The sequence below is a fragment of the Taudactylus pleione genome, unplaced genomic scaffold (assembly GCF_031769625.1).
Source record: "Taudactylus pleione unplaced genomic scaffold, aTauple2 ptg000436l, whole genome shotgun sequence".
Lineage (NCBI taxonomy): Eukaryota > Metazoa > Chordata > Amphibia > Anura > Myobatrachidae > Taudactylus > Taudactylus pleione.
In genome coordinates, this window is record NW_028284838.1 from 5,896,231 (window position 1) to 5,921,244 (window position 25,014).

The following is a 25,014-nucleotide window of genomic DNA, read 5'->3' on the forward strand; positions in this document are numbered from 1 at the left end:
CCTTGTAACCATTCACAGTACTTGCCTCTCTGTCTGAGCACATAAGAAGTCACTGGGAAAATGGCGCAGGCACCATTTTACTGGAGGTCAAGCATGCACAGCAGACTCTACTGCAAAAAATCAGCAAGTGAGAGAGGAGGTTGGGGAGTGGCGCAAACGAGGATGTACAAAGGCCCTCCCCTCAGCCCTGAAGGGTACTGTACCTTACACACATCCGTAATCCTTAGCAAGACTGCAAAACCATCAGTAACATCGAGTACCGTCGCAGCCTCACGCACACTTGCACAAGCTCTGACCTTACTCAGGAATTGCTAACCTCATCGCACGCTATGAGTACTTAGGCTGAGTATGGCATCGCAGTGGATCATCTATGCACGACCATGCAACAGCGTTCAAATCACTGGCACATCTGTGTTTCTCCAACTCCCCCCCCCCCCATCACCTTCCACAAACGGCACTTCCTGTCAATCACTCTGCGATGGGTTTGCGTAGTTACTGCAGTTGCTGGTTCGAGCACGTGCAGTGCGATGCATACGCATAACGCAACAATCGGCTGATTGCGTGCATAATCGCAGTTGTGATCAGTAATGAATCAGACCCTGTTACCCTCTGCCTCACTCTGTAACCCTCGGTCTTCCCCTGCCACAGTCTGACTCCCACTGCCACCCCCCAAAGCCTTCACAGGGGATATAAACTCAACATTCGCATGAATATATATAAAAAAAAACACCTGCAGGGACAGGGGCTCAGAAAGGAATTCTCCATGTAATGTGTAAGTAACGAAGTGATCACATTAGCTGTCACTTCTGTTTTTAGCTTCTGCTGCGCTACTGTGCATACGCGGTCTGCTGACCACACGTGTGGCGGCCATTCTGCAAATACTTGCAGGTTTCCTAATAATTATTTATTGTCAGATGAGATCCCAGAGTAAAATAATTTGAGAATGTCTACTCTAGAGCGATACCAGTTCACTTAGATATCTGTCCACTTACATGTAAAGTGTCCCCTTAATTCAGACGCACTTAAACCTCCCGTATGCTTCGGCATTGAGGGCCAAGAAGCAGTCATTGGCATCTATATTTCCAAATAAATGTAGTAAATGCGCTAATTAAATATTCCAAATATGCTGACGTGAATAGGATAGACAGTGTTTGCATGAGATCAGGATATGGTGCAATACCTTCAATTCTAGTATTTTATATTTGTCCAACCATGTAAAACTAGTTGTTTCCAGTTCATAAGATCTTTCTAAATCTTGGCAAGCATTGGGAAGAAATGTCACTGAAATAAGAACAATGAAATCTCAAGTGATGAATATACCAGTGATACGTATACCTTATTTAATGAATAAAGTATATACAGTATTTTAAAATAATAATCTGGAAGGAAAGTTTAAGATCGTCGTGTGTGATTGTAACTTATTGAATAGATCTCTCTGGGGCAGATGTATGAAGCTTTGGGAAGTGGAGAGTGATAAATGACCAACCAATCAGAGCCTAACTGTCATTTTTCAAACACAGTCTGTAACATGACAGTTAGGAGCTGATTGGTTGGTCGTTTATCACTCAGCACTTTATCACTTTCCAGAGCTTCATACATCTGCCCAATTGTTTCCAACTGACTTTTATTTTGTACAGGTGCCTAAAAGTTTCAAACTCCGTGCAGCCATGACAGCTAGGTTCATGGGTGTGCAATAAAAATATAATATCTCCTTTGAGTATATGACCATTCCTGAATGGTGAGCCCATGATTACTACATTTGCATGGATGCCTCTAAAACCAAGATAAATAAGGATAGCAGCTGGGTGTCTTTCTCCAAATATGTTCAAAGCTATTAGTCCTGGTGATTCAAGATAGGTGCTTAGAGAGCTCAAAAGTAAATGACAAGATTGCAGGATAGCTTCAAAGGTCTCCTTTCTGTCCTTCAAATCACAGATTAATCAGCATTATGTTATATCTGTTTTGCACCAAAAACCCATGCCTGACCTGGGTTTTCAGACATGCTTCCAACCCAGGTCAGACACAGTTTACACCATCGATCTGAGTTATTCTCAGGTCAGCCCCGTTCACACTGAACCTGGGTCTGCCCTGCTAAACTTGTGAGGTCATAAAAAGTGGGAGATGACTGCTCCACAACCACCAATCAGCTCATTTTAGGCATGACCAAGGTCGGATAACCTTGGTTGCGCCGTTTACACTGCACCACAACCCAGGTCCATCCTGGGTTCCGACCCTGGTAGCTACCTGGGTTGGATTGCCGGGTCACTTGACCCGGGTTATTTTTCAGGGACCCTTTTACACTGAGCTGCGACCCAGGTAGACCCAGCAATAACCCAGGTTTTTGCTCTAGTGTAAAAGGGGTATAAACTGCGCACGATAAAATCAAGTGGAAATATACAAAATCTCAAACCTGTACTGATTAGGAATAACAGACCCCTTGCTGGACGCAGGCTCTAGAAATGTTTCTCTCAGCCGATAAAGATCAAATACGTATGCAAATCCATATAGGGAATCAGATACTTGTGTGGGACGCCTGTCAGATAATCAATTATCGGTGTTCATAGGGCTTGTATCCAACTGCACTATTTCACTCCAGAAATAGCAACACTGGCGGTCCAGACTCTTAACATCCAATGGGGGAATTCAGTTGGTCATAATAACCTATTTACGTGGGTTAACACGGTTAAATGTGACTTAAAGTGGCCGCGCAGAAATTTGGAGCTATTAGCCAAGCAAATTAACTTGCATTCACTTTTTTGTTTGCAGCGCGAGCAAGCAAAATATTGGGGAAAATCCCTATTTTTAAATAAAAATTTTGAGGCTTGGTTCAAATTCCCTAGTACTAAGACCCCCCCCACCCCCCCCAATAATTAATTAGGCATTAGAAGTTTTGAATTAAGTTATTATTGGCCAAATTAAGCTATCATTTTTGGGGTGATAATCTGCAAAATGCAGAACAATGGGTTAAAAGATGTGGGACAGGTATATGGGGGGAATGTGGTCAGGATACCATCCCGACATGGGACTAAAGATAGGCATCGAAATCCTGACGCCTATCATTAGCCCCACTACTAAATCCCGACACCCGTCATACCAAATAAAGGTAAGCCGGGTGTTTTAGCGTGTAGCCGCAGGGTGGGGGGGAGGAGGAGAGTTAGCTTTAAGGACCCCCGGGAGGACTTAGGGTTAGGCACCCTCCCCTGGGAGGGGTAAGGTAAGGAAAGGGGGGGTTAGGTTTAGGCACTAACGGGGGGAGGTTAGGCACTGGGGGGGTTAAGGTTAGGCACCACTAGGGGGGGTACTTACCTCCTGCAGTCCGGATTCTGACCCATCGGGCTGCTGCTGTCGGTATTTGATCCTGCAGCTAAACAGCCGCCAGCATTACATACCGACTCCATATGGGGGTGCTGGATGGATGGAACAGGTGTTAAGCTTGCAGGTGGTAGTTACAGGATTTATTTAAAACACATTTTTAAAAGTGGCTTACCAATGACACAAAAATCAACTCACAGGCATTTGTGTACCCCAAATTCATCTACAGCATTTCATTTGCTGAAAAACACTTTTTTTCTATAATTTTTTCACAGTTCTTAAAAAAAAAAAAAAAAAATCAGCCATTTGACACATTTTTACAGCCCAAAATACTTCGCTTTTGGCCACTAACAGACTGCTACAGTATACGGTTATTTAATGTTTGCACTTTTTGGGGGTATAGGCTGATTTCCCATAATTCCCCACACTTAACATGGGTATAACCAGCCAGAATTACCACATGACCATTGAAATAAGCAGTTTCCAATTGAATTGTGCATTAAGTGGGAGCAGTAAGCAAAACTACGGCGCAGTATGCATGTTGTCTCGGTAAATATATTACTGTGGCTAATTGAATCTGCCCCAGAGTAGTTACTAATAATAGGGATCATAGAATCACAACTTGTCCAGGGTAATGAAAGCTGCAGCTGCTAACGTATCAAACGTATCAAAGCAATGCCCAACTCTTTCAGGACAGTAGTACTACAAAAAGAAAAGAACAGAGGGTATATTTACTAAAGTGCGGGTTTTTAGAAGTGGAGATGTTGCCCATAGCAACCAAACAGATTCTAGCTATTATTTTCTATAAGGTGCTAAATAAATAAGTAGAATCTTATTGGTTGCTATGGGCAACATCTCCACTTGTAAAAACCCACACTTTAGTAAATATACCCCTAGGACTCCTGGGTTTTTTCTGTCGGTTCTGGTAATGGTAATAATAATAATAATAATAATAATAATAATAATAATAATCTTTTGTGCCACAACCTAATAAGAAACACTATTATGCACATAAAATGGCAATTACAGTAATAAAACATTGCTCATTTATGTTCTCACCTCACTGAACAAAACATAATCTAGCCTGCGAGGAGCCTCATGGATAACTGAATCACCCCCCTATATGTTCATGTGATTCTGAAATAATATAAAACTAATCAATGCAATATGCTACTTTATGTATTGTACATTGGAGGGTATACATTAAGTACCAATACTACTGTAAAATACAAGACATATAAATACAACTTCAGCTGTAGTCACACACGGACTAGAACTACAAAGGGTCAATGAACTGCCGATCCTGGCTTGAATGGAAACAACAACAAAAAAAAAAAAGTCCACAATTTTTGCTATAAGCCATTTGCAATTAACCCAGTGAATGTCACACACAAGGTAACATGTGGAGGTACTCACACACTGACCATTATAAATTTAAGTTAATTTAAAACCACACAGTTTATGGGCGCTTAATTTTATAACCATACATACAATTCTCTATGCTTTCCTATTCTTCTGAGCAAACCTGGGTCTTACGCAGCCAGGGATAGCAATGAAAGCCAAGAGAACTTGGATTTGTGAACGGAATACTGAAATTCAGGTTCTGGCTCACAGCCACATTGCCCTCCACAGAGCTGGTCAGACAATCTCTATTCATTCAGTGTGTTCTACAATTATAATGGATTTCAAAGTGAGTTTTATGAATGCTATAAAACAAGTAAACTTTTTATCTCCACAGTAAGAGAGCTACTAAGAGACCGATGGTTAAAAACAGCAAATCTTAAATAAGTCGTGGCACGTTTTACATTTAATTTGGTTTTCCCACAGTCTCACTTATAACTCACTTTAATTATAGTTAAATTATATATATGCATAAATATTGGGACATTGACAGAATTTTCATATTTTGGCCTCTATTCACCACCACAATGGCTTTGAAATGAAACAAACAAGATGTGCTTTAACTGCAGACTTTCAGATTTAATTTGAGGGTAATTACATCCAAATCAGATGAACGGTGTAGGAATTACAACGGTTTCTATATGTGCCTCCCACTTTTTAAGGGGCCAAAAGTAATGGGACAAACTAAACAATCCTAAATCTAACTTTCACTTTTTAATACTTTGTTGCAAATCCTTTGTAGGCAATTACAGCCTGAAGTCTGGAACGCATAGACATCACCAGATGCTGGGTTTCATCCCTGGTGATGCTCTGCCAGGCCTCTACTGCAAATGTCTTCAGTTCCTGCTTGTTCTTGGGGCATTTTCCCTTCAGTTTTGTCTTCATCAAGTGAAATGCATGCTCAATCGGATTCAGGTCAGGGGATTGACTTGGCCATTGCATAACATTCCACTTTTTAGCCTTAAAAAAATCTTTGGTTGCTTTTGCAGTATGCTTCGGGTCATTGTCCATCTGCACTGTGAAGCGCCGTCCAATGAGTTCTGAAGCATTTGACTGAATATGAGCATATAATATTGCCCGAAACACTTCAGAATTCATTCTGCTGCTTTTGTCAGCAGTCATATCATCAATAAATACAAGGGAACCAGTTCCATTGGCAGCCATACATGCCCACGCCATGACACTCCACCACCATGCTTCACTGATGAGGTGGTATGTTTTGGATCATGAGCAGTTCCTTTCCTTCTCCATACTCTTCTCTTCCCATCACTCTGGTACAAGTTGATCTTTGTCTCATCTGTCTATAGGATGTTGTTCCTGAACTGTAATGGCTTTTTTTAGATGTTGTTTTGCAAACTCTAATCTTGTCTTCCTGTTTTTGTGGCTCACCAATGGTTTACATCTTGTGGTGAACCCTCTATATTCACTCTTGTGACGTCTTCTCTTGATTGTTGACTTTGACACATTTACACCTAGCTCCTGGAGAGTGTTCTTGATTTGGCCAACTGTTGTGAAGGGGTTTTTCTTCACCAGGGAAATAATTCTTCTGTCATCCACCACAGTTGTTTTCCGTGGTCTTCCAGGTCTTTTGATGTTGCTGAGCTCTCCGATGCGTTCTTTCTTTTTAAGAATGTTCCAAACAGTTGATTTGGCCACACCTAATGTTTTTGCTATCTCTCTTATGGGTTTGTTTTGATTTTTCAGCCTAATGATGGCTTGCTTCACTGCTAGTGACAGCTCTTTGGATCTCATATTGAGAGTCGACAGCAACTGATTCCAAATGCAAATGTCACACCTAGAATCAACTCCAGACCTTTTACCTGCTTAATTAATAATGAAATAAAGAGGGAATAGCCCACACCGGTCCATGAAATAGCTTTTGAGTTGATATACATACATACATACACACACACCCACCAGTGGCATAACTAGGGCAAGGCACGTGCCCTGGGCGCCGTAAGACAGGCGGTGCAGGGGGGGGGGGGGCGCCGCCGGCCACAGTCTGGCCTAGTTAGGCAGTGTAGCGCCGACCGCAGTGTGTGCGGTCAGCACTACACATTTACACAGGACCGGCGCTAGGCTACTCGAGCGGTGGTGATGTGTGTGCAGCAACCAATGAGAGTCTGCCTGACTCTCATTGGCTGCAGTTTAACACACAAATTGCCACCAGTGCGGCAGCGGTGTGTGTGTTAACCAGCAGCCAGTGAGAGTTAGCCAGACTCTCATTGCCTGCTGCTGCACACACATCACCGCTGCTCGGCGGCGATGTGTGTGTTAACCAGCAGCCAATGAGAGTCAGACAGACTCTCATTGACCACTGCAAGAGGCGAGCTGGAGCTCACTCATAAGCTCCACCATCCGGCTCTTGCAGTGGGTAATGGGAGAGACGTCATGGGTAATGGGGGCTACTACTACTGGGGGCACCATTACTGGGGGGGGCACTACTGGGGACTACAACAGGGGGGGGGGGGAGAACTACTGGGGGCACTGCATCAGGAGGAGGAACCTCTACTGGGGACTACTACTGAGGGGCGGATACTACTACTGGGGACACTATATAAGGGGCTTACTACTAGGGGACCACTACTGGGGGCACTAAATTGGGAGGACCACTACAGTGGGCACTTTATAGGGGCACTGGACAGGGGGCGGAATCACTACTGGGGGCCTGCAAAAAGGGGACTACTACTGGGGGAACTGTATGGTGGGGGGGGGGGGGACTACTGCTGGGGGTACTATATAAGGGGCTTACTACTAGGAGCATTGCACTGGGGGAACCACTACTGGGGGCACTAAATAGGAAGGACCACTACAGGGGGCACTGTATAAGGGGCACTGGATAGGGGGGGATCACTACTGGGGGCCTGCATAAGGGGGGCCACTGCTGGGGGCACTGCATGGGGGGACTAATGCTGGGGACACTATATATAAAGGGCACTGCATATGGGGTACCACTACTGGGAGCACTGCATAGGGGGGACTACTACTGGGGGCACTATATAAGGGGCACTGCATAATGGGGACCATTACATGGGGCACTGCATAAGGGGGACCACTACAGGGGGCACTGAATAAGGGGAACCACTACAGGGGGCATTGCATACTGGGGGTACTGTATAAGGGAAACTAATGGAGGTCTGCAAAAGGGTGACCACTACTGGGGGTACTGTATAAGGGGTACTACTATGGACCTGCATAAGAAGGGCCACTACTGGGGGCATTGCATACTGGGGGTACTGTATAAGGTGCACTACTGGGGTTAATGTGCATATGGAAAGGAATGTTCAGAGTGACGATAAAGGGGTGTGTCATGTTGACACGCCCCATTTTTTGCACATGGGGAGGCTCCATTTTTTAATTTGCCCTGGGCTCCAAATACCCTAGTTACGCCTCTGATATATACTATTAAAACTGTTTATTTTCCCTTAACCGAAAAGTGAAACAAACAGTATGATCATGTGTTTACAAGCTACAAATCTGTAAATCTACATAAATGTACAAGTACATGCCAAAGCATTGTAAGCTGCATCTGTCACCTAAACACAGCGAGGTAGCTATTTCATAGTCTGAATGTTTCATGAAACCAGAGGGGAGATCTGTAAAGAGTGGACAAGTGAAAAAGTTGGCCATAGCAGCTAATCAGCTTCTACCTATCATTGTATAGCATGTACTTAATAGGGGCGTATTAAGAACTGGGGGTGTGTGCAGTGGGTCCCCCCCCACAATGAAGCAGGCCCCTATTTGCCCCTACTACCTGTACCTGATGAAATGTGCCTCCCGTGTGGTGCACCGGTTCCCTTATGCTTCTCCTGCGGTGCCATGTTTCTGGTAATAAATTCGGCAAGATGGGCACATGCGCAGAAGAGAATACATCACTGACATGATGGCACCGTGGGAGAAGTATAAGGGAGTCTGCGCACCACACGGGAGGCACAGCGGTCGGTGCTGGGTGCAGGGTGTGCAGTGGGGGGTCCCAGGGGCACACCTTGCACCCATGACAGATACGCCACTGCCTCAAAGCTGATTGGTTGCTATGAGCAACTTCTCCACTCTTTCTGCTGCTTAAGATATGTGCCTAATCCATATTTGCTAACTTTCATGATTACCGGCATTGTAAGTCGATGGGTGGGGCTATGATGACGTAATCCATTGTGAATTGCATCATCGCCATCCCAGGACTGCCTACTTTATTTGTGAAGTGGGCGGCGCCAGGCAGTTGCGGGCAGCTCCAGCAGACTTTAATACTTTTTTGGGAGGCCCGGGATAGCCACCAGAGGTTCCGAAGCCTACCGGTAGGGACAGTAGGCAAATCCTAAACCTATAATATCATTAGGAACAATGATGTTGCCTACTGCTAGTAAGGTCAAACTTAGAATAAAAACTTGTCTCCAATTTTTAACAATTTTTTATTGTATTATTGGAAATAGGTCGAGTTTAAGAACATTATTTCCATTTCAACAGTCTTTCTAATATAATAAAAACATCATAATATATTGTAACAAAGTAAGAGGCTGTCAAAAGGATTGTGTATCTGCATGATGTGATCAAAGATAGAATAAGTGTTTTAATCACTAAGCACGTCGAGATGTCAACCCAGAGGAACTTGCACATTATAAATTTGGGTTATGATGTTGCGGGTGAGATGACTGATGTTGGGCAAGCTGGTCAAAATTTAAAGAGGGGTCAGCATGGAGCTTGGGTATAGAGGTCTTTAGTTGGAATTGTGACCACTACCAAGTGTGATTGTAGCTGCTGTAATAGTGTTTGAATAAACCAGAAAGCATTACAATAGCAAAGTAACTGTGGGAGGTGTGTGCACCCATTTAAAGTCGTCATTTATTTACAGCAAAAGTTTGAGCCATATCATCTATCCGCTCCTCAGGAAAAGTCTGCCTGATCTAACAAATCTATTTACTTTTAACAAGAAAAAAACAGAAAAAACCCCCAATAAAGTCCCTATTAAATAAGAATAACAGATTCATTACAATACAGTATGGTGATAGAACAGAGGTTCACAATGGGGACAGCAGCAGATAAATTATACTGGAAGTACACAGCACAGATGTTCAGCTAAGAGCTGCTGTTTTGCAGCCTGCAGAGTCAAGCACAACACACAAAACTGGCGCCTACTCAACTATAACACAAACATCTTCCAATGGTTTTAGCACTTCAATTGCAGGTTAACAAAAACCATTATATACATTAAACATCGTGCACTAAAACAGCTTTCTCTTACCACAGTATTTCCCAAGGTTTCCTATTGCTCTCCCCAGCATGAGGCTGGGCCCTCCCCTCTCCATCCACAAAGACTCACTTTGTAGTGTGCAGAGGGGCAAAGGATGGGTGCCATGCTAACTAGCCCCACTTCTGCATTGCAGTATGGTAAACATGCTCCATGCCAAGCTGTTGCCCCACTAGTGATAAAACACAAATGTTATGAACTAGAATGGTGCTTCTCATTGATTCAATGCTATTTCAATTGTTCTGAAATGTATTAGAAAAATAATAAAATGAATACTTTAAATAAAGGTGCTGGCATTCTGTCTACATAACATAGCCGAGGCAGCTTGTTAAAAGTTCTGTAAACAAAGAAACCATTATGACAAACTTCTTGGCATCCTATACATATTAACTGCAACTACTATCATTTGCGCAATATGTAAATAAAACCCATTACATGAAATAACTATACAATACTTTATATATGAGCCTGTGATTTTCAGGTATGTATATTCTATGAAAGGACATGTATAAGCTGGCTGGTTGGTATGGGCAACAACTCCACTCTTAAGACGGCTTAATACATCTCCCCCCAATCCTATAAATAACAAAACACACAAAGAAAAAAGCAGAATACTGCTTTCCTGATGTCTTGCAATCTTCTTTATCCTAAGCATTACTTGCATTGACTTGTGTCAACTGTCACTATCCAGCTGAAAGTGTGCCTTAATGCTGCACTGTATTGGGACAGGAGATAAGAGACAATGATAAAGATAATACAAGGTTATTCTAGTGAAAGCTATCTTCTCAGTACATTCATTATCACATGAAAAGAGAAGGTTACAGAGACATGTCTAATCATCTTCATTATTCCAAGAGCATCACAACAAACAGAACCAGGGAACATGTAGACATGCAGTATATTTATTCAGAAATGGTCATTTACTATTAGTGGTTAAAGGTGACACCAGACATTTGCTTCATTTTGCAACCTGCACTAGAAAGGCTAATGTCACTTAAATTTATGGTTGCACCTTTAAACAATGTTCATGAACAACTAATAGAGTACAGTATAACATGTAATTCCATAATATATTGAAGGTACAGAAATTGTTATCTATCTATCTCACACTTATTTTACAGTGCTGAAAAGCAAATATAAGCTCCAGATTTGTATTATTTTTTCCTGCTTATGCATTAATTCACAAAGCCCACAAGCCCAAACAAAGGGGTATATTTACTAAGCATCTGCGGTTTGAGCGCTGGATTTAAAAGAGTATTTATTACATGCAAAACAAGCCTGATATTATGTATATTATTACTATTTGAAAAACCAATGTTTAGTAAATATACCCCGGTGTAAAAAAACTCACCTTCAGCAAAAGAGCTCATTACTGTATGACAATCAACTGTTTAGAATTATTTTGATTTACTTAGTATTAAAAATAAGTAATATATAAATTTTAATATCTCCCATGAGTAACTGTACTTTTCAAAACCATACTCATGTGGAGACAAAAAGAAACAAACCCTTCATCACCCCTAAATAGCTCTGACGTCACCCCTGAATAGCACATTTCAGTTTGCAGCCACTTAGGGATGCGTATTGAATTGTGCAATATTGGGGCTACTGTATGTACAGCTCTCATTTCATTGAATCAACCTTATAATATTTAACATTTAGCCTATATTTTTACAATGTTTCAACTACACTAATTAATACACAGAAAATCTCGTCCAGAAAATGAACAAGTCCAGTACAAGAATATCTAGAAGTTACTTACCACTGATAGTTGACTCCATGTTGACCTAAGAGGTTTATACTCAACAATGATCCGTTCTCCTTTTGGCTCTTTGGAATCATTATCCTCATCTGAATCAATATCCAGAGCTTTCTCCTTGTAATTTTGGTACAGAACAGCATTCTCTGAAAGCAAAAGGGTGAACACATTTATGAAAAGTGCCAGGCATTCTCTAATCTCAAAATGGCAAAGAGGAAAGTTAGAAAAAGCAATTGCTTTTTCTATGGTTTTATAAAGTCATATGTAGCACAATAGCATAAGGGTTATGGAAAAGTCTGTGTACTGAATATATATGGTATGATTCCCTCGAGTTTGTTTCCTCAATAAAGGGACCGGATCTTAACTTTTTATCAGCGCTGTGTGTCGTATTGAAAATTACCCCAAGGAATAACATTTGCTGGCACTTTATTACTGCATCTTCTTGAGATCTGCCTGCATGTTTAAAATGTCAACATTGTGAATGTCGACAGTAACAATGTTGACACATGCAATTAGGTATAGGCTGCAATTAGGGTTAAGGTTAGACTGCACTTAGGGTTAGTTTAAAGCTAAAGTAGTACTGTCAACATTTTGACTGTCAACAGTCTTAAAATGTCGACATGGTGGATAATGACATGTAATCTTTCAACATTTTGAACATTATGGTGTCAACATTTTTTAACCTAAAGTCACAACACTGAAAGACATTTTAGTGACTATAATCCACAGTTGAGTGCACAATACCTGAGTCAAATAAACGGTTTTGTGTGGCAAAACTAAATGGATCTCCATAACATTCCACAGTAATCTAGTGCAAACAGTCGCTCCATCGTGCATAGACAGGGCTGTGTATATCATCATCTATAGCTACAGAATACTGCTCAATTCTGACCTTGCTATACAATGCTTTATGGACTGGATAAAAGAAGATAACACTCCACAAATTCCAAAAATAGAGTTTACTATCAGCTGCATGAAATTCACATATACTTATGTTTTTAGGACACCATTTCTTTCTATCCTGCGAGTGAGTTTTAATCATATATTTTACATTTGTATTCCTCCTAGCAGCGTGTCCCATAAATAAGTATGTTGGTAAGGTTAATGAGGCACATTTACCACACAAGCATTAATCATTGAGTGTTTAGCATTAATTGCTATGTGATACATGGAATAAATATTGTATTTTATTGACGCCTCCTGTTTATTAACAGACAGCAAACCTTATTTATACTAGGGGTGTGCACCGGCCACTTTTCGTGTTTTGTGTTTTGGTTTTGGATCTGGATCTTTCTTCGTGTTTTGGATCTGGATTGGTTTTGCCAAAACCACCCTTCCGTGTTTTGGGTTCTGGGTTTTGTGTTTTGGATCTGTATTTTTTTTTTAAAAAGCATAAAAACAGCTAAAATCACAGAATTTGTAGGTTTTTCTGCTCCTATGCTATTATTAACCTCAATAACCTTAATTTCCACTCATTTCCAGTCTATTCTGAACACCTCACACCTCACAATAGTGTTTTTATGTCCAAAACGTTGCACCGAGGTAGCTGGATGACTATGCTAAGCGACACGAGTGGGCGGCACAAACACGTGACCCATCTAGGCGTGAAACTGCAGTGGCAGACAGGATGGCAGTTTGAAAAACTAGGCCCCAAACTGTACATAATGCAAAGAAAAAAAAGAGGTGCAAGATGGAATTGTCCTTGGGCCCTCCCACCCACCCTTATGTTGTATAAACAGGACATGCACACTTTAACAAACCAATCATTTCAGCGCCAGGGTCTGCCACACAACTGTGGCTGAAATGATTGGTTCGTTTGGGCCCCCACAAAACAAGCTGGCAATTAATGTGTCCCTGCACAAACTGGCTCTATGGAGGCAAGATGTCATCCTCATCCTCCTCATCCACCGATTCCTCACCCTCTTCAGTGTGTACATCCTCATCCTCACAAAGTATTAACTCGTCCCCACTTGAATCCACCACCACAGGTCCCTCTGTACCTTCTGGAGGCTGGTCTCCCTGGAAGAGCTGATAATTCATTTTGATGAACATCATCTTCTCCACATTCTGTGGAAGCAACCTCCTACGCCTTTCGCTGACAAGGTTCCCGGCTGCACTAAACACTCTTTCGGAGTACACACTGGAGGGGGGGCAACTCAGGTAAAATAGAGCCAGTTTGTACAGGGGCCTCCAAATTGCCTCTTTTTCCTGCCAGTACAGGTATGGACTGTCTGCCATGCCTACTTGGATGCTGTCACCGATGTAATCCTCCACCATTCTGTCAATGGTGACAGTATCATATGCAGTGACAGTAGACATGTCAGAAATTGTTGCCAGGTCCTTCAGTCCGGACCAGATGTCCAAACTTGGTCCTGCCTGCCCTGCATCACCGCCAGCGGGTTGCTTAGGATACCTAAGTTTTTTCCTGGCAGCCCCAGTTGCAGGAGAAAATGAAGAAGGAGCCGTTGACGTGTCACGTTCCGCTTCAGCTGACAGTGTGTTCACCAGCAGGTCTTTGCACCTCTGCAGGCTTGTGTCGGCCGGAAAGAGAGACACCACATAGGCTTTAAACCTAGGATCGAGCACGGTGGCCAAAACGTAGTGGTCTGATTTCAACAGATTGACCACCCTGGAATCCTGGCAAAGCGAATGAAGGGCTTCATCCACAAGTCCCACATGCCGAGCGGAATCGCTCCGTCTTAGCTCCTCCTTCACTTTCTCCAGCTGCTTCTGCAAAAGCCTGATGAGGGGAATGACCTGACTCAAGCTGGCAGTGTCTGAACTGACTTCACGTGTGGCAAGTTCGAAGGGCTGGAGAACCTTGCACAACACGGAAATCATTCTCCACTGCGCTTGAGTCAGGTGCATACCCCCTCCTTTGCCTATGTCATAGGTGGATGTATAGGCTTGTATGGCCTTTTGCTGCTCCTCCATCCTCTGAAGCATATAGAGGGTTGAGTTCCACCGCGTCACAACCTCTTGCTTCAGGTGATGGCGGGGCAGGTTCAAGAGTGTTTGCTGGCGCTCCAGTCTTCGGCACGCAGTCGCTGAATGGCGAAAGTGGCCAGAAATTTTTCGGGCCACCCAAAGCGTCTCCTGCACGCCCCTGTCGCTTTTCAGAAAATTCTGCACCACCAAGTTTATTGTGTGAGCAAAACATGGGACGTGCTGGAATTTGCCCAGATGTAATGCCCGCACAATATTGGTGGCGTTGTCAGATATCACAAATCCCCAGGAGAGTCTAAGTGGGGTAAGCCACTGGGCGATGATTTCCCTCAGTTTCTCTAAGAGGTTGTCGGCGGTGTGCCTCTTACTGAAACCGGTGATACACAGCGTAGCCTGCCTTGTAACGAGCTGGCATTTCTGAGATGCTGCTACTGGTGACGCTGCTGCTGTTGCTGCGTAAGGTGATACATCTACCCAGTGGGCTGTCACAGTCATATAGTCCTTAGTCTGCCCTGTTCCACTTGTCCACATGTCCGTGGTTAAGTGGACATTGTGTACAACGGCATTTTTCAGGACACTGAGGACACTTTTTCTGACGTTTCTGTACAGTCTCGGTATCGCCTGCCTAGTGAAGTGGAATCTAGACGGGATTTGGAACCGGGGACACACTACCTCCATCAATTGTCTAAATCCCACTGCACTAATGGCGGATACCGGACGCACGTCTAACACCAACATAGCAGTCAAGGCCTCAGTTATACGTTTTGCTTCAGGATGACTGCTGTCGTACTTCATCCTCCTCGCTAAGGACTGTTGGAGGGTCAATTGTTTAGTAAAAGTAGTGGTGTTCCTACTTCCTCTCTGGGATGATGAACGACTCCCAGCAGCAGCAGCAACAGCAGCAGCGGCAGCAGTAGGCGTAGCAATGCAGGATCCTCCGGAGGAATCCCGGATAGGAGAGTCAGTCATGCCAGTGATATGGCCTGCAGGACTACTTCCGATCCTGACTAAGGAGGAAATTGACGAGGAGGGAGTTGACGGTGTGGTTTGCAGGCGCTTGGATACAACAGGACAACGGGATTTAGGTGTCCCTGGACTGCTTACGGTCTGAGCCAAAGTTTCTGAACTTGACAGTAACTTTTTATGAACGCGCTGCAGGTGCCGTATAAGGGAGGATGTTCCTAGGTGGTTGACGTCCCTACCCCTACTTATTTCACCTTTACATATGGTACATATGGCAAGACAGTTGTTGTCCGGATTTGGATAGAAATATTGCCAGACCAAAGAGGTGGAATGTTTGGTCTTCTGCCCAGGCATGACCGTGATGGGCTTTTTCATCCCACGGACAACAACTGTCTCCCCCGGAGCCTGATTTAAACAAACCACATCACCATCAGAATCCTCCTCGCCAACTTCCTCCTCAGCGCCAGCTACACCAGTATCCTCATCCTGTTGTACTTCAACAGTGACATCTTCAATTTGCATATCAGCAAGTGGACTGTGGGTGCTCCTTTCAGCACTTGCATGGGGCGTGCAAATGGTGGAAAGAGCCACCTCTTCCCGTCCAGTGCTGGGAAGGTCAGGCATCGCAACCACCACCACACTTGGACTCTCTTTGGGGATTTGTGATATCTTCTTAGAAAGCACAGTTCTTCGCTGTGCTTTTGCCAGCTTAACTCTTTTGATTTTTTTAGTGGGAGGAGTGCTTCCATCGTCATGTGAAGCTGAACCACTAGTCATGAACATACTAGGGATCGACCTTAGCCGTTCCTTGCCACTCCGTGTCGTAAATGGCATATTGGCAAGTTTACGTTTCTCTTCAGCTGATTTAAATGTCTTTTTCAAGGTCATTTTCCTGAACTTTGCCATTTGGGATTGTATGTGCCCTCTACTATGACATTGGGCATCGGCCTTGGCAGACGACGTTGATGGCATGTTATCGTCTATGTCATGACTAGTGGCAGCAGCTTCAGCACTAGGAGGAAGTGGTTCTTGATCTTTCTCTATTTTATTTTTATCGGAGAAAGTTTGGTCCTCCATTTATGTTATATCGATTTGATATATACGTGCGGCTAAACACAGAAAATTAATTTTTTTTTGGTTCGGACTGGAGTGTACTTTGTGGGTTACAGCACCCTTTAACGGTCAAGCCAGCCGGCCCTTTACTTATGACACAGGCGCACTCTTGGCACTACTTTGTTGATGCACGTGCGGCTACTGCGCACACAATTCACAAACACAGAAAATAATTTTTTTTTGGTTTGGACTGGAGTGTACTTTGGGGGTTACAGCACCCTTTAACGGTCAAGCCAGCCGGCCCTTTACTTATGACACAGGCGCACGCTTGGCACTACTTTGTTGATGCACGTGCGGCTACTGCGCACACAATTCACAAATACAGAAAATTATTTTTTTTTAGGTTTGGACTGGAGTGTACTTTCGGGGGTTACAGCACCCTTAACGGTCAAGCCAGCCGGCCCTTTACTTATGACACAGGCGCACGCTTGGCACTACTTTGTTGATGCACGTGCGGCTACTGCGCACACAATTCACAAACACAGAAAATAATTTTTTTTTGGTTTGGACTGGAGTGTACTTTCGGGGGTTACAGCACCCTTTAACGGTCAAGCCAGCCGGCCCTTTACTTATGACACAGGCGCACGCTTGGCACTACTTTGTTGATGCACGTGCGGCTACTGCGCACACAATTCACAAACACAGAAAATAATTTTTTTTTAGGTTTGGACTGGAGTGTACTTTCGGGGGTTACAGCACCCTTAACGGTCAAGCCAGCCGGCCCTTTACTTATGACACAGGCGCACGCTTGGCACTACTTTGTTGATGCACGTGCGGCTACTGCGCACACAATTCACAAACACAGAAAATAATTTTTTTTTTGGTTTGGACTGGAGTGTACTTTCGGGGGTTACAGCACCCTTTAACGGTCAAGCCAGCCGGCCCTTTACTTATGACACAGGGGCACTCTTGGCACTACTTTGTTGATGCACGTGCGGCTACTGCGCACACAATTCACAAACACAGAAAATAATTTTTTTTTAGGTTTGGACTGGAGTGTACTTTCGGGGGTTACAGCACCCTTAACGGTCAAGCCAGCCGGCCCTTTACTTATGACACAGGCGCACGCTTGGCACTACTTTGTTGATGCACGTGCGGCTACTGCGCACACAATTCACAAACACAGAAAATAATTTTTTTTTGGTTTGGACTGGAGTGTACTTTCGGGGGTTACAGCACCCTTTAACGGTCAAGCCAGCCGGCCCTTTACTTATGACACAGGCGCACGCTTGGCACTACTTTGTTGATGCACGTGCGGCTACTGCGCACACAATTCACAAACACAGAAAATAATTTTTTTTTAGGTTTGGACTGGAGTGTACTTTCGGGGGTTACAGCACCCTTAACGGTCAAGCCAGCCGGCCCTTTACTTATGACACAGGCGCACGCTTGGCACTACTTTGTTGATGCACGTGCGGCTACTGCGCACACAATTCACAAACACAGAAAATAATTTTTTTTTTGGTTTGGACTGGAGTGTACTTTCGGGGGTTACAGCACCCTTAACGGTCAAGCCAGCCGGCCCTTTACTTATGACACAGGCGCACGCTTGGCACTACTTTGTTGATGCACGTGCGGCTACTGCGCACACAATTCACAAACACAGAAAATAATTTTTTTTTTGGTTTGGACTGGAGTGTACTTTCGGGGGTTACAGCACCCTTAACGGTCAAGCCAGCCGGCCCTTTACTTATGACACAGGCGAACGCTTGACACTACTTTGTTGATGCACGTGCGGCTACTGCGCACACAATTCACAAACACAGAAAATAATTTTTTTTTGGTTTGGACTGGAGTGTACTTTCAGGGGTTACAGCACCCTTTAACGGTCAAGCCAGCCGGCCCTTTACTTATGACACAGGCGCACGCTTGGCACTACTTTGTTGATGCACGTGCGGCTACTGCGCACACAATTCACAAACACAGAAAATAATTTTTTTTTGGTTTGGACTGGAGTGTACTTTCGGGGGTTACAGCACCCTTTAACGGTCAAGCCAGCCGGCCCTTTACTTATGACACAGGGGCACTCTTGGCACTACTTTGTTGATGCACGTGCGGCTACTGCGCACACAATTCACAAACACAGAAAATAATTTTTTTTTAGGTTTGGACTGGAGTGTACTTTCGGGGGTTACAGCACCCTTAACGGTCAAGCCAGCCGGCCCTTTACTTATGACACAGGCGCACGCTTGGCACTACTTTGTTGATGCACGTGCGGCTACTGCGCACACAATTCACAAACACAGAAAATAATTTTTTTTTGGTTTGGACTGGAGTGTACTTTCGGGGGTTACAGCACCCTTTAACGGTCAAGCCAGCCGGCCCTTTACTTATGACACAGGCGCACGCTTGGCACTACTTTGTTGATGCACGTGCGGCTACTGCGCACACAATTCACAAACACAGAAAATAATTTTTTTTTAGGTTTGGACTGGAGTGTACTTTCGGGGGTTACAGCACCCTTAACGGTCAAGCCAGCCGGCCCTTTACTTATGACACAGGCGCACGCTTGGCACTACTTTGTTGATGCACGTGCGGCTACTGCGCACACAATTCACAAACACAGAAAATAATTTTTTTTTTGGTTTGGACTGGAGTGTACTTTCGGGGGTTACAGCACCCTTAACGGTCAAGCCAGCCGGCCCTTTACTTATGACACAGGCGCACGCTTGGCACTACTTTGTTGATGCACGTGCGGCTACTGCGCACACAATTCACAAACACAGAAAATAATTTTTTTTTTGGTTTGGACTGGAGTGTACTTTCGGGGGTTACAGCACCCTTAACGGTCAAGCCAGCCGGCCCTTTACTTATGACACAGGCGCACGCTTGGCACTACTTTGTTGATGCACGTGCGGCTACTGCGCACACAATTCACAAACACAGAAAATATATTATTTTTTTAGCACTTGGGGGGAGCACCCCTGATGGACAGAGCACCCCCTGGACAACACTACAGCACCCCTTTAGGACTGGGACACTGCACAGGACTTTGGAGTGGACACAGCCCCTATGGAGAACTGACTGCACAACACAGTCCAGCCAGCCCCTATGGACTTTGAAGTAGTGGACACAGCCCCTATTAACAACAGCAGCACAGCACAACACAGCCAGCCCCTATGGACTTTGAAGTAGTGGACAACAGCAGCACTACACTACACTACACTACACAGCACTAACTCCCACCCTCCCTCTTCACTGTCCACAGCCGAGTGAGAAAATGGCGCCGACGCGGGTACCTTATATAGGATCCAAAACCCGCGAGACTCGGAAGGCGGGATGATGACGTTTTGCCTCGATGTCAGATCCGAGTCAGGCGGGAAAAGTCGAGCCTGACTCGGATCGGACTCGGATCGGGGGGGCTCGGGGGGGTTCGGATTTCAGAAATCCGAACCCGCTCACCCCTAATTTATACCATATGTTTATTTTTTTATATTTACAGTGCCTAGCGCAATAATTCTTTTATACTTGAACATTTACCACACAAAGCTTTTTTTCTGCTGGAGAGAGAGTTTTTTCCCTTAATTTTGCCCTGTACATCACAGGGTTAGTTTGTGCTGATAGCTGGTTTGTTAGCACTATTTAAAAAAAATAAATCAGGCTGATCACTGCGATTAGAGGACAAATAATACAGTGTTATAGAGTTTGGCCATTCAGAAGACTGGTGTCATACAGTATCTGCATTTTAGAATACTGCACTTATCCAGAGAGAATACAGAAATCTCTCACTGAGTCACAGTGACACGCAGCAGAGGAGGTTTCCCTGTAACAAGAGAAATGCTCCAGGGTGTATACGTACAGCATTATAATAGCTGTAATACTTTGTATGTAACTGGGAAGCCATCTTTCCAATTCAACACAGTCACAATGCTAATACTTTTCTGGCTGGAAGAACAGACAGACTATAGTAAACTGCTATCTGCCACCTGTCTATCTTCTCCAAAGTCCTGCACTTGCCCTGGTTCTATTCTGGCATACTGCCTGCAACAAAGTCTGATACAAGTGTCTTCAGAGACCTGACGACGTGTGCATATGCTATGAGAACAATGCAGGTGCTCTGCAGAAGCTGCCTCGGTGGTTCAGAGGGCACAGTAACACTTACTAGCTATTATATGAAGCAATACAAATGTAAGACACTATAAAAAGCAACAAGAAAAAAGTTCAAAGATGAACAGTGTATATTACTGCTCCCACAGGCTGCATAGCCGGAGGCTGCCATAGTCTGTGTTAAGATTCAAAGTGTTCTGATTATAAGTGTAAATACAATTTGATAACTAAGTCGGAGTTACGCTGCAGATCTTATTTGTCATATGCGCACCATGCAAAGACTGATGTGACTTCTTCTCTGCATTCCACAGGTAAATTACAACTACTGCTCCCATCAGATGCTGTTTTAGTGATTGCCTCAGCACAGTTTTGAAAATTTATACTGGGTAAATTACAACTACTGCTCCCATCAGATGCTGTTTTAGTGATTGCCTCAGCACAGTTTTGAAAATTTATACTGGGTAAATTACAACTACTGCTCCCATCAGATGCTGTTTTAGTGATTGCCTCAGCACAGTTTTGAAAATTTATACTGGGTAAATTACAACTACTGCTCCCATCAGATGCTGTTTTAGTGATTGCCTCAGCACAGTTTTGAAAATTTATACTGGGTAAATTACAACTACTGCTCCCATCAGATGCTGTTTTAGTGATTGCCTCAGCACAGTTTTGAAAATTTATACTGGGTAAATTACAACTACTGCTCCCATCAGATGCTGTTTTAGTGATTGCCTCAGCACAGTTTTGAAAATTTATACTGGGTAAATTACAACTACTGCTATACTAAGAGCAATTTATCTAAAGGAAGTTAGGAATGTATTGTGAATCTGTGTTGGCCTCCCCCTTCTCACAAATTGTTTATCTTAGACTTTATTGCATCCCAATTTAGTGTGTGTTAGAGCTTTTGGGGTGGGGTCCCAATCAGTGAGCACAGAGACACATGTTTGTAACTTTAGATATTACTGCTCCCACAGGCTGCATAGCCGGAGGCTGCCATAGTCTGTGTTAAGATTCAAAGTGTTCTGATTATAAGTGTAAATACAATTTGATAACTAAGTCGGAGTTACGCTGGAGCTAAACTGGAGGAAAACGAAACTCAAAACCAGAACACTTTCTGAACAACAAGAAGCAACATACTTATGTGAATGAACAAAATCAACATCTTCTGCTGTATCCAGGCAACTACTTACTGCACTCACTGCTTGGACACTGCAAGTGCTCCCCTGTCTGTGTACTGCTCTTGTTGATTGATCTTTGTTGATCAGAACACTTTGGACTGGATCAGCTCGGGTACATTGTAATTTTGTCCTCATTCATTTTGTATTGCCTTTTCCAATTGTGTCACATCTATCCACATTAATCATTTGTTTATAAACTAATTCCTGCACCCACTACTCACATACCTCTCCTTTATATATCACTTTTGGAGCTGCGCTCATACATTAGCAGCACTGTTCTTTACATGTATTTTTGAACATTTAACAACTTTAATCCACACTGACTCTATATCTCTCTGTCTCTACATCACACAGCCTCCACATTACACTGTCTCTATATCACACTGACTCTATATCTCACAGCCTCCACTCCAGTTTACATCTCAATTATTACCTTGTCCACAGCATGAACACCCTTACTTCACACAACCCCCATATTCTATGTCCACATAATCCTCTACTTTATCCGTCCCTCTCTTCCCCCTCCTGTTTCCTTCACTTGCTGTTCTTCCTTTTTTTCTCTCATCAGTCTGCTTCCAACCCTCTGCTTCTTTCCCCCACTTCTCCTATACCTCCACTCTCAACCACCTCCCTCCATGGTCTTGTTACCCCACTACTAAGCCCCATTCCCTCCTCGTTCTGTCTGTCACCTCCAGGGCTGCCAAGAGAAATTCTGGGCCCGGGTACTGCAACATCCTGTGGGACCACATCATGTATGGCTGCACCCATTTGTGAGTGGGTCTAGCATGTGAGATGCACCCACTCACAGGAGCATGGCATAGCACCCAGCAGCTGGAACTAAAGTAGTCACTACTGTATTAGGATGGCGGGACAGTCCCATAATAGCTGCATTTCTTGTCAGGCTGTATATAGATGCTAAAATGTAACACACAAATTAAAGTGCTTCTACTTTACTTTGTACATCTCTCATGTAAATAACACAAACAATCTATTTTCTATCATAGAGATAGATGTATGAAGGACTTAATTTTTACATAACATCAGGTCGTCTTATACACACACATTCCGCAGCACATATCCTAACCCACTGCTCCATGCTCCTTCTTCACTATCTACCCCTCTGTGTCGCCCCTGTCTGTCTGCCCTTCCCCTTTAGAATGTAAGCTCTCACGAGCAGGGCCCTCATCCTCACGTGCTTCTCCTCCCCCTACTTATAGTATAATTTACTCCTAACTCCCTACAATGGCACCTACCACCTGGTTGCTCATGTCCTGCTGCTTGTGTTTTGCAGCTGAGTTTATAACCTTGTCCTTGTCCTGCATTGTTTTGTATTACTATTAACTGTTTTTCTTGTGTGCTCATTTATGTACTGTGTAAGGCGCTGCGGAACCTTTGTGGCGCCATATAAATAAAGGATAATAATAATAATAATAATAACAGTGTGATAATAAATAAGCAGAATGAAAAAATGCAACAAAAGTAAAAGTGTGTGTGTTAAAGTGAGAAAGATGTCTCCGCTGAGCCTAATGCATTTAAGTGTACCGCTAAGCATGGTACCCAATCACTTGTACTGCGCGCTATCGCTGAACCACCGGGAAAACTTTATGATAATGTACCATCCATCCATCTGTAAATGGAAGGATTACAAGCTATGCTAGATGAAAATAACAACATTCAAATTATTTGCCAGACCTGGCATCATATTGAATCTCCTGTCAGATCACTGAAGCATACTGTAGCTCACAATTTTTATATTTTGCATCATGGATTTAAGTACAGTATGTAACACTTATAGATCAATGGTTTTATGAATAATGTGCAGGAGACAAATGATCTGCAAATACAGAAGGAAAACCATTGTAAAACTCTGTATTTAGACGGTGGCACTTTTTCTGTGATTGAGAAGAAGAGTCACACAGTACAGGGTTGTACTTTGCACGGTGGGCAAGTTTCCAATATACAGACACCATAAGCATTAGCAGTGTTTGTGTGTGAGCCAGTCCTGTCCTAGCAACCATTTAAGTGCACTCTGACACGCACCAGAACAGGTTCTGCACTCTGTTATAGATTGATGACTTTTTACTTCTCTCCAAATAGAAAGCACACTCTACCATGAAGACAAGCTCCAGCAGAAGTAATTGTAATGAGTTCTTATAATGCAACAATATCTCAAAAACAAATTTCTACACATTGATTGTAACCGAGTGAAGGAAAAAGAGCACTTTTCCCTGGACTAACTGCATGACTGTCTGCTGTATGCTGTACTGCTGCTTTCAGGAAACTGGCAAATAAACAAGTTTCTTTGCACTTCAGACAACCTATTTTGCAGAAGCTGAGAGCTTAGAACACATAGTAAATCATGTTTTACAAGGAACTGGATGTGCTGTACTACAACAGGCACATTTCTGATGATAGGTGTATACGTCTTGTGCAGTGTGGTTCTCACTTAGGGGAGATGTAGCAAACCTTTTAAAGAAAAAAGTGGAGAAGCTACCCATAGCAACCAATCAGCTTCTAGCTGTCACTTATAGAGCACAGCTCATAAAATGACAGATAGAAGCTGATTGGTTGCAATGGGTAGCTTCTCCACTTTTTTCTGTTTAGAAGGTTTGATAATCTCCCTCTTGCAGTGATGAAAAAATCATGATGCATGTAAAAGGATCTGTGTAATGATGTGAGGAGACTGGGGCAAGCAGGGAACCTGAGAGAGATATTTTGGAAGGGGCAGGGCCCTCCATCCAACAGCACAGAGTAATGATGTTCAGCTACTATTACATATATATAATATATATATATATATATATATATATATATATACATACATACATACATACATACACACACACACACACAGTCAGGTTCAGAAATATTGGGACATTGACAGAATTTTCATATTTTGACCTCTATTCACCACCGCAATGGCTTTGAAATGAAATAAACAAGATGTGCTTTAACTGCAGACTTTCAGATTTAATTTGAAGGTAATTACATCCAAATCAGGTGAACAGTGTAGGAATTACAACGGTTTCTATATGTGCCTTCCACTTTTTAAG

At 43.4% G+C, this 25,014-nt stretch overlaps 1 protein-coding gene across 2 annotated transcripts in view; it reads right to left on the reverse strand.

The window, feature by feature from the left end:
* The window catches only part of ARHGEF26 (Rho guanine nucleotide exchange factor 26), a 187,166-nt gene that overhangs the window by 147,826 nt on the left and 14,326 nt on the right, over positions 1–25,014 (reverse strand). For both annotated transcript variants that reach the window (XM_088447687.1, XM_088447688.1), the window contains exon 4: positions 11,718–11,860. In XM_088447687.1, coding sequence (XP_088303813.1) covers positions 11,718–11,860 — 143 coding nt within the window. The remainder of the gene's footprint in view (positions 1–11,717; positions 11,861–25,014) is intronic.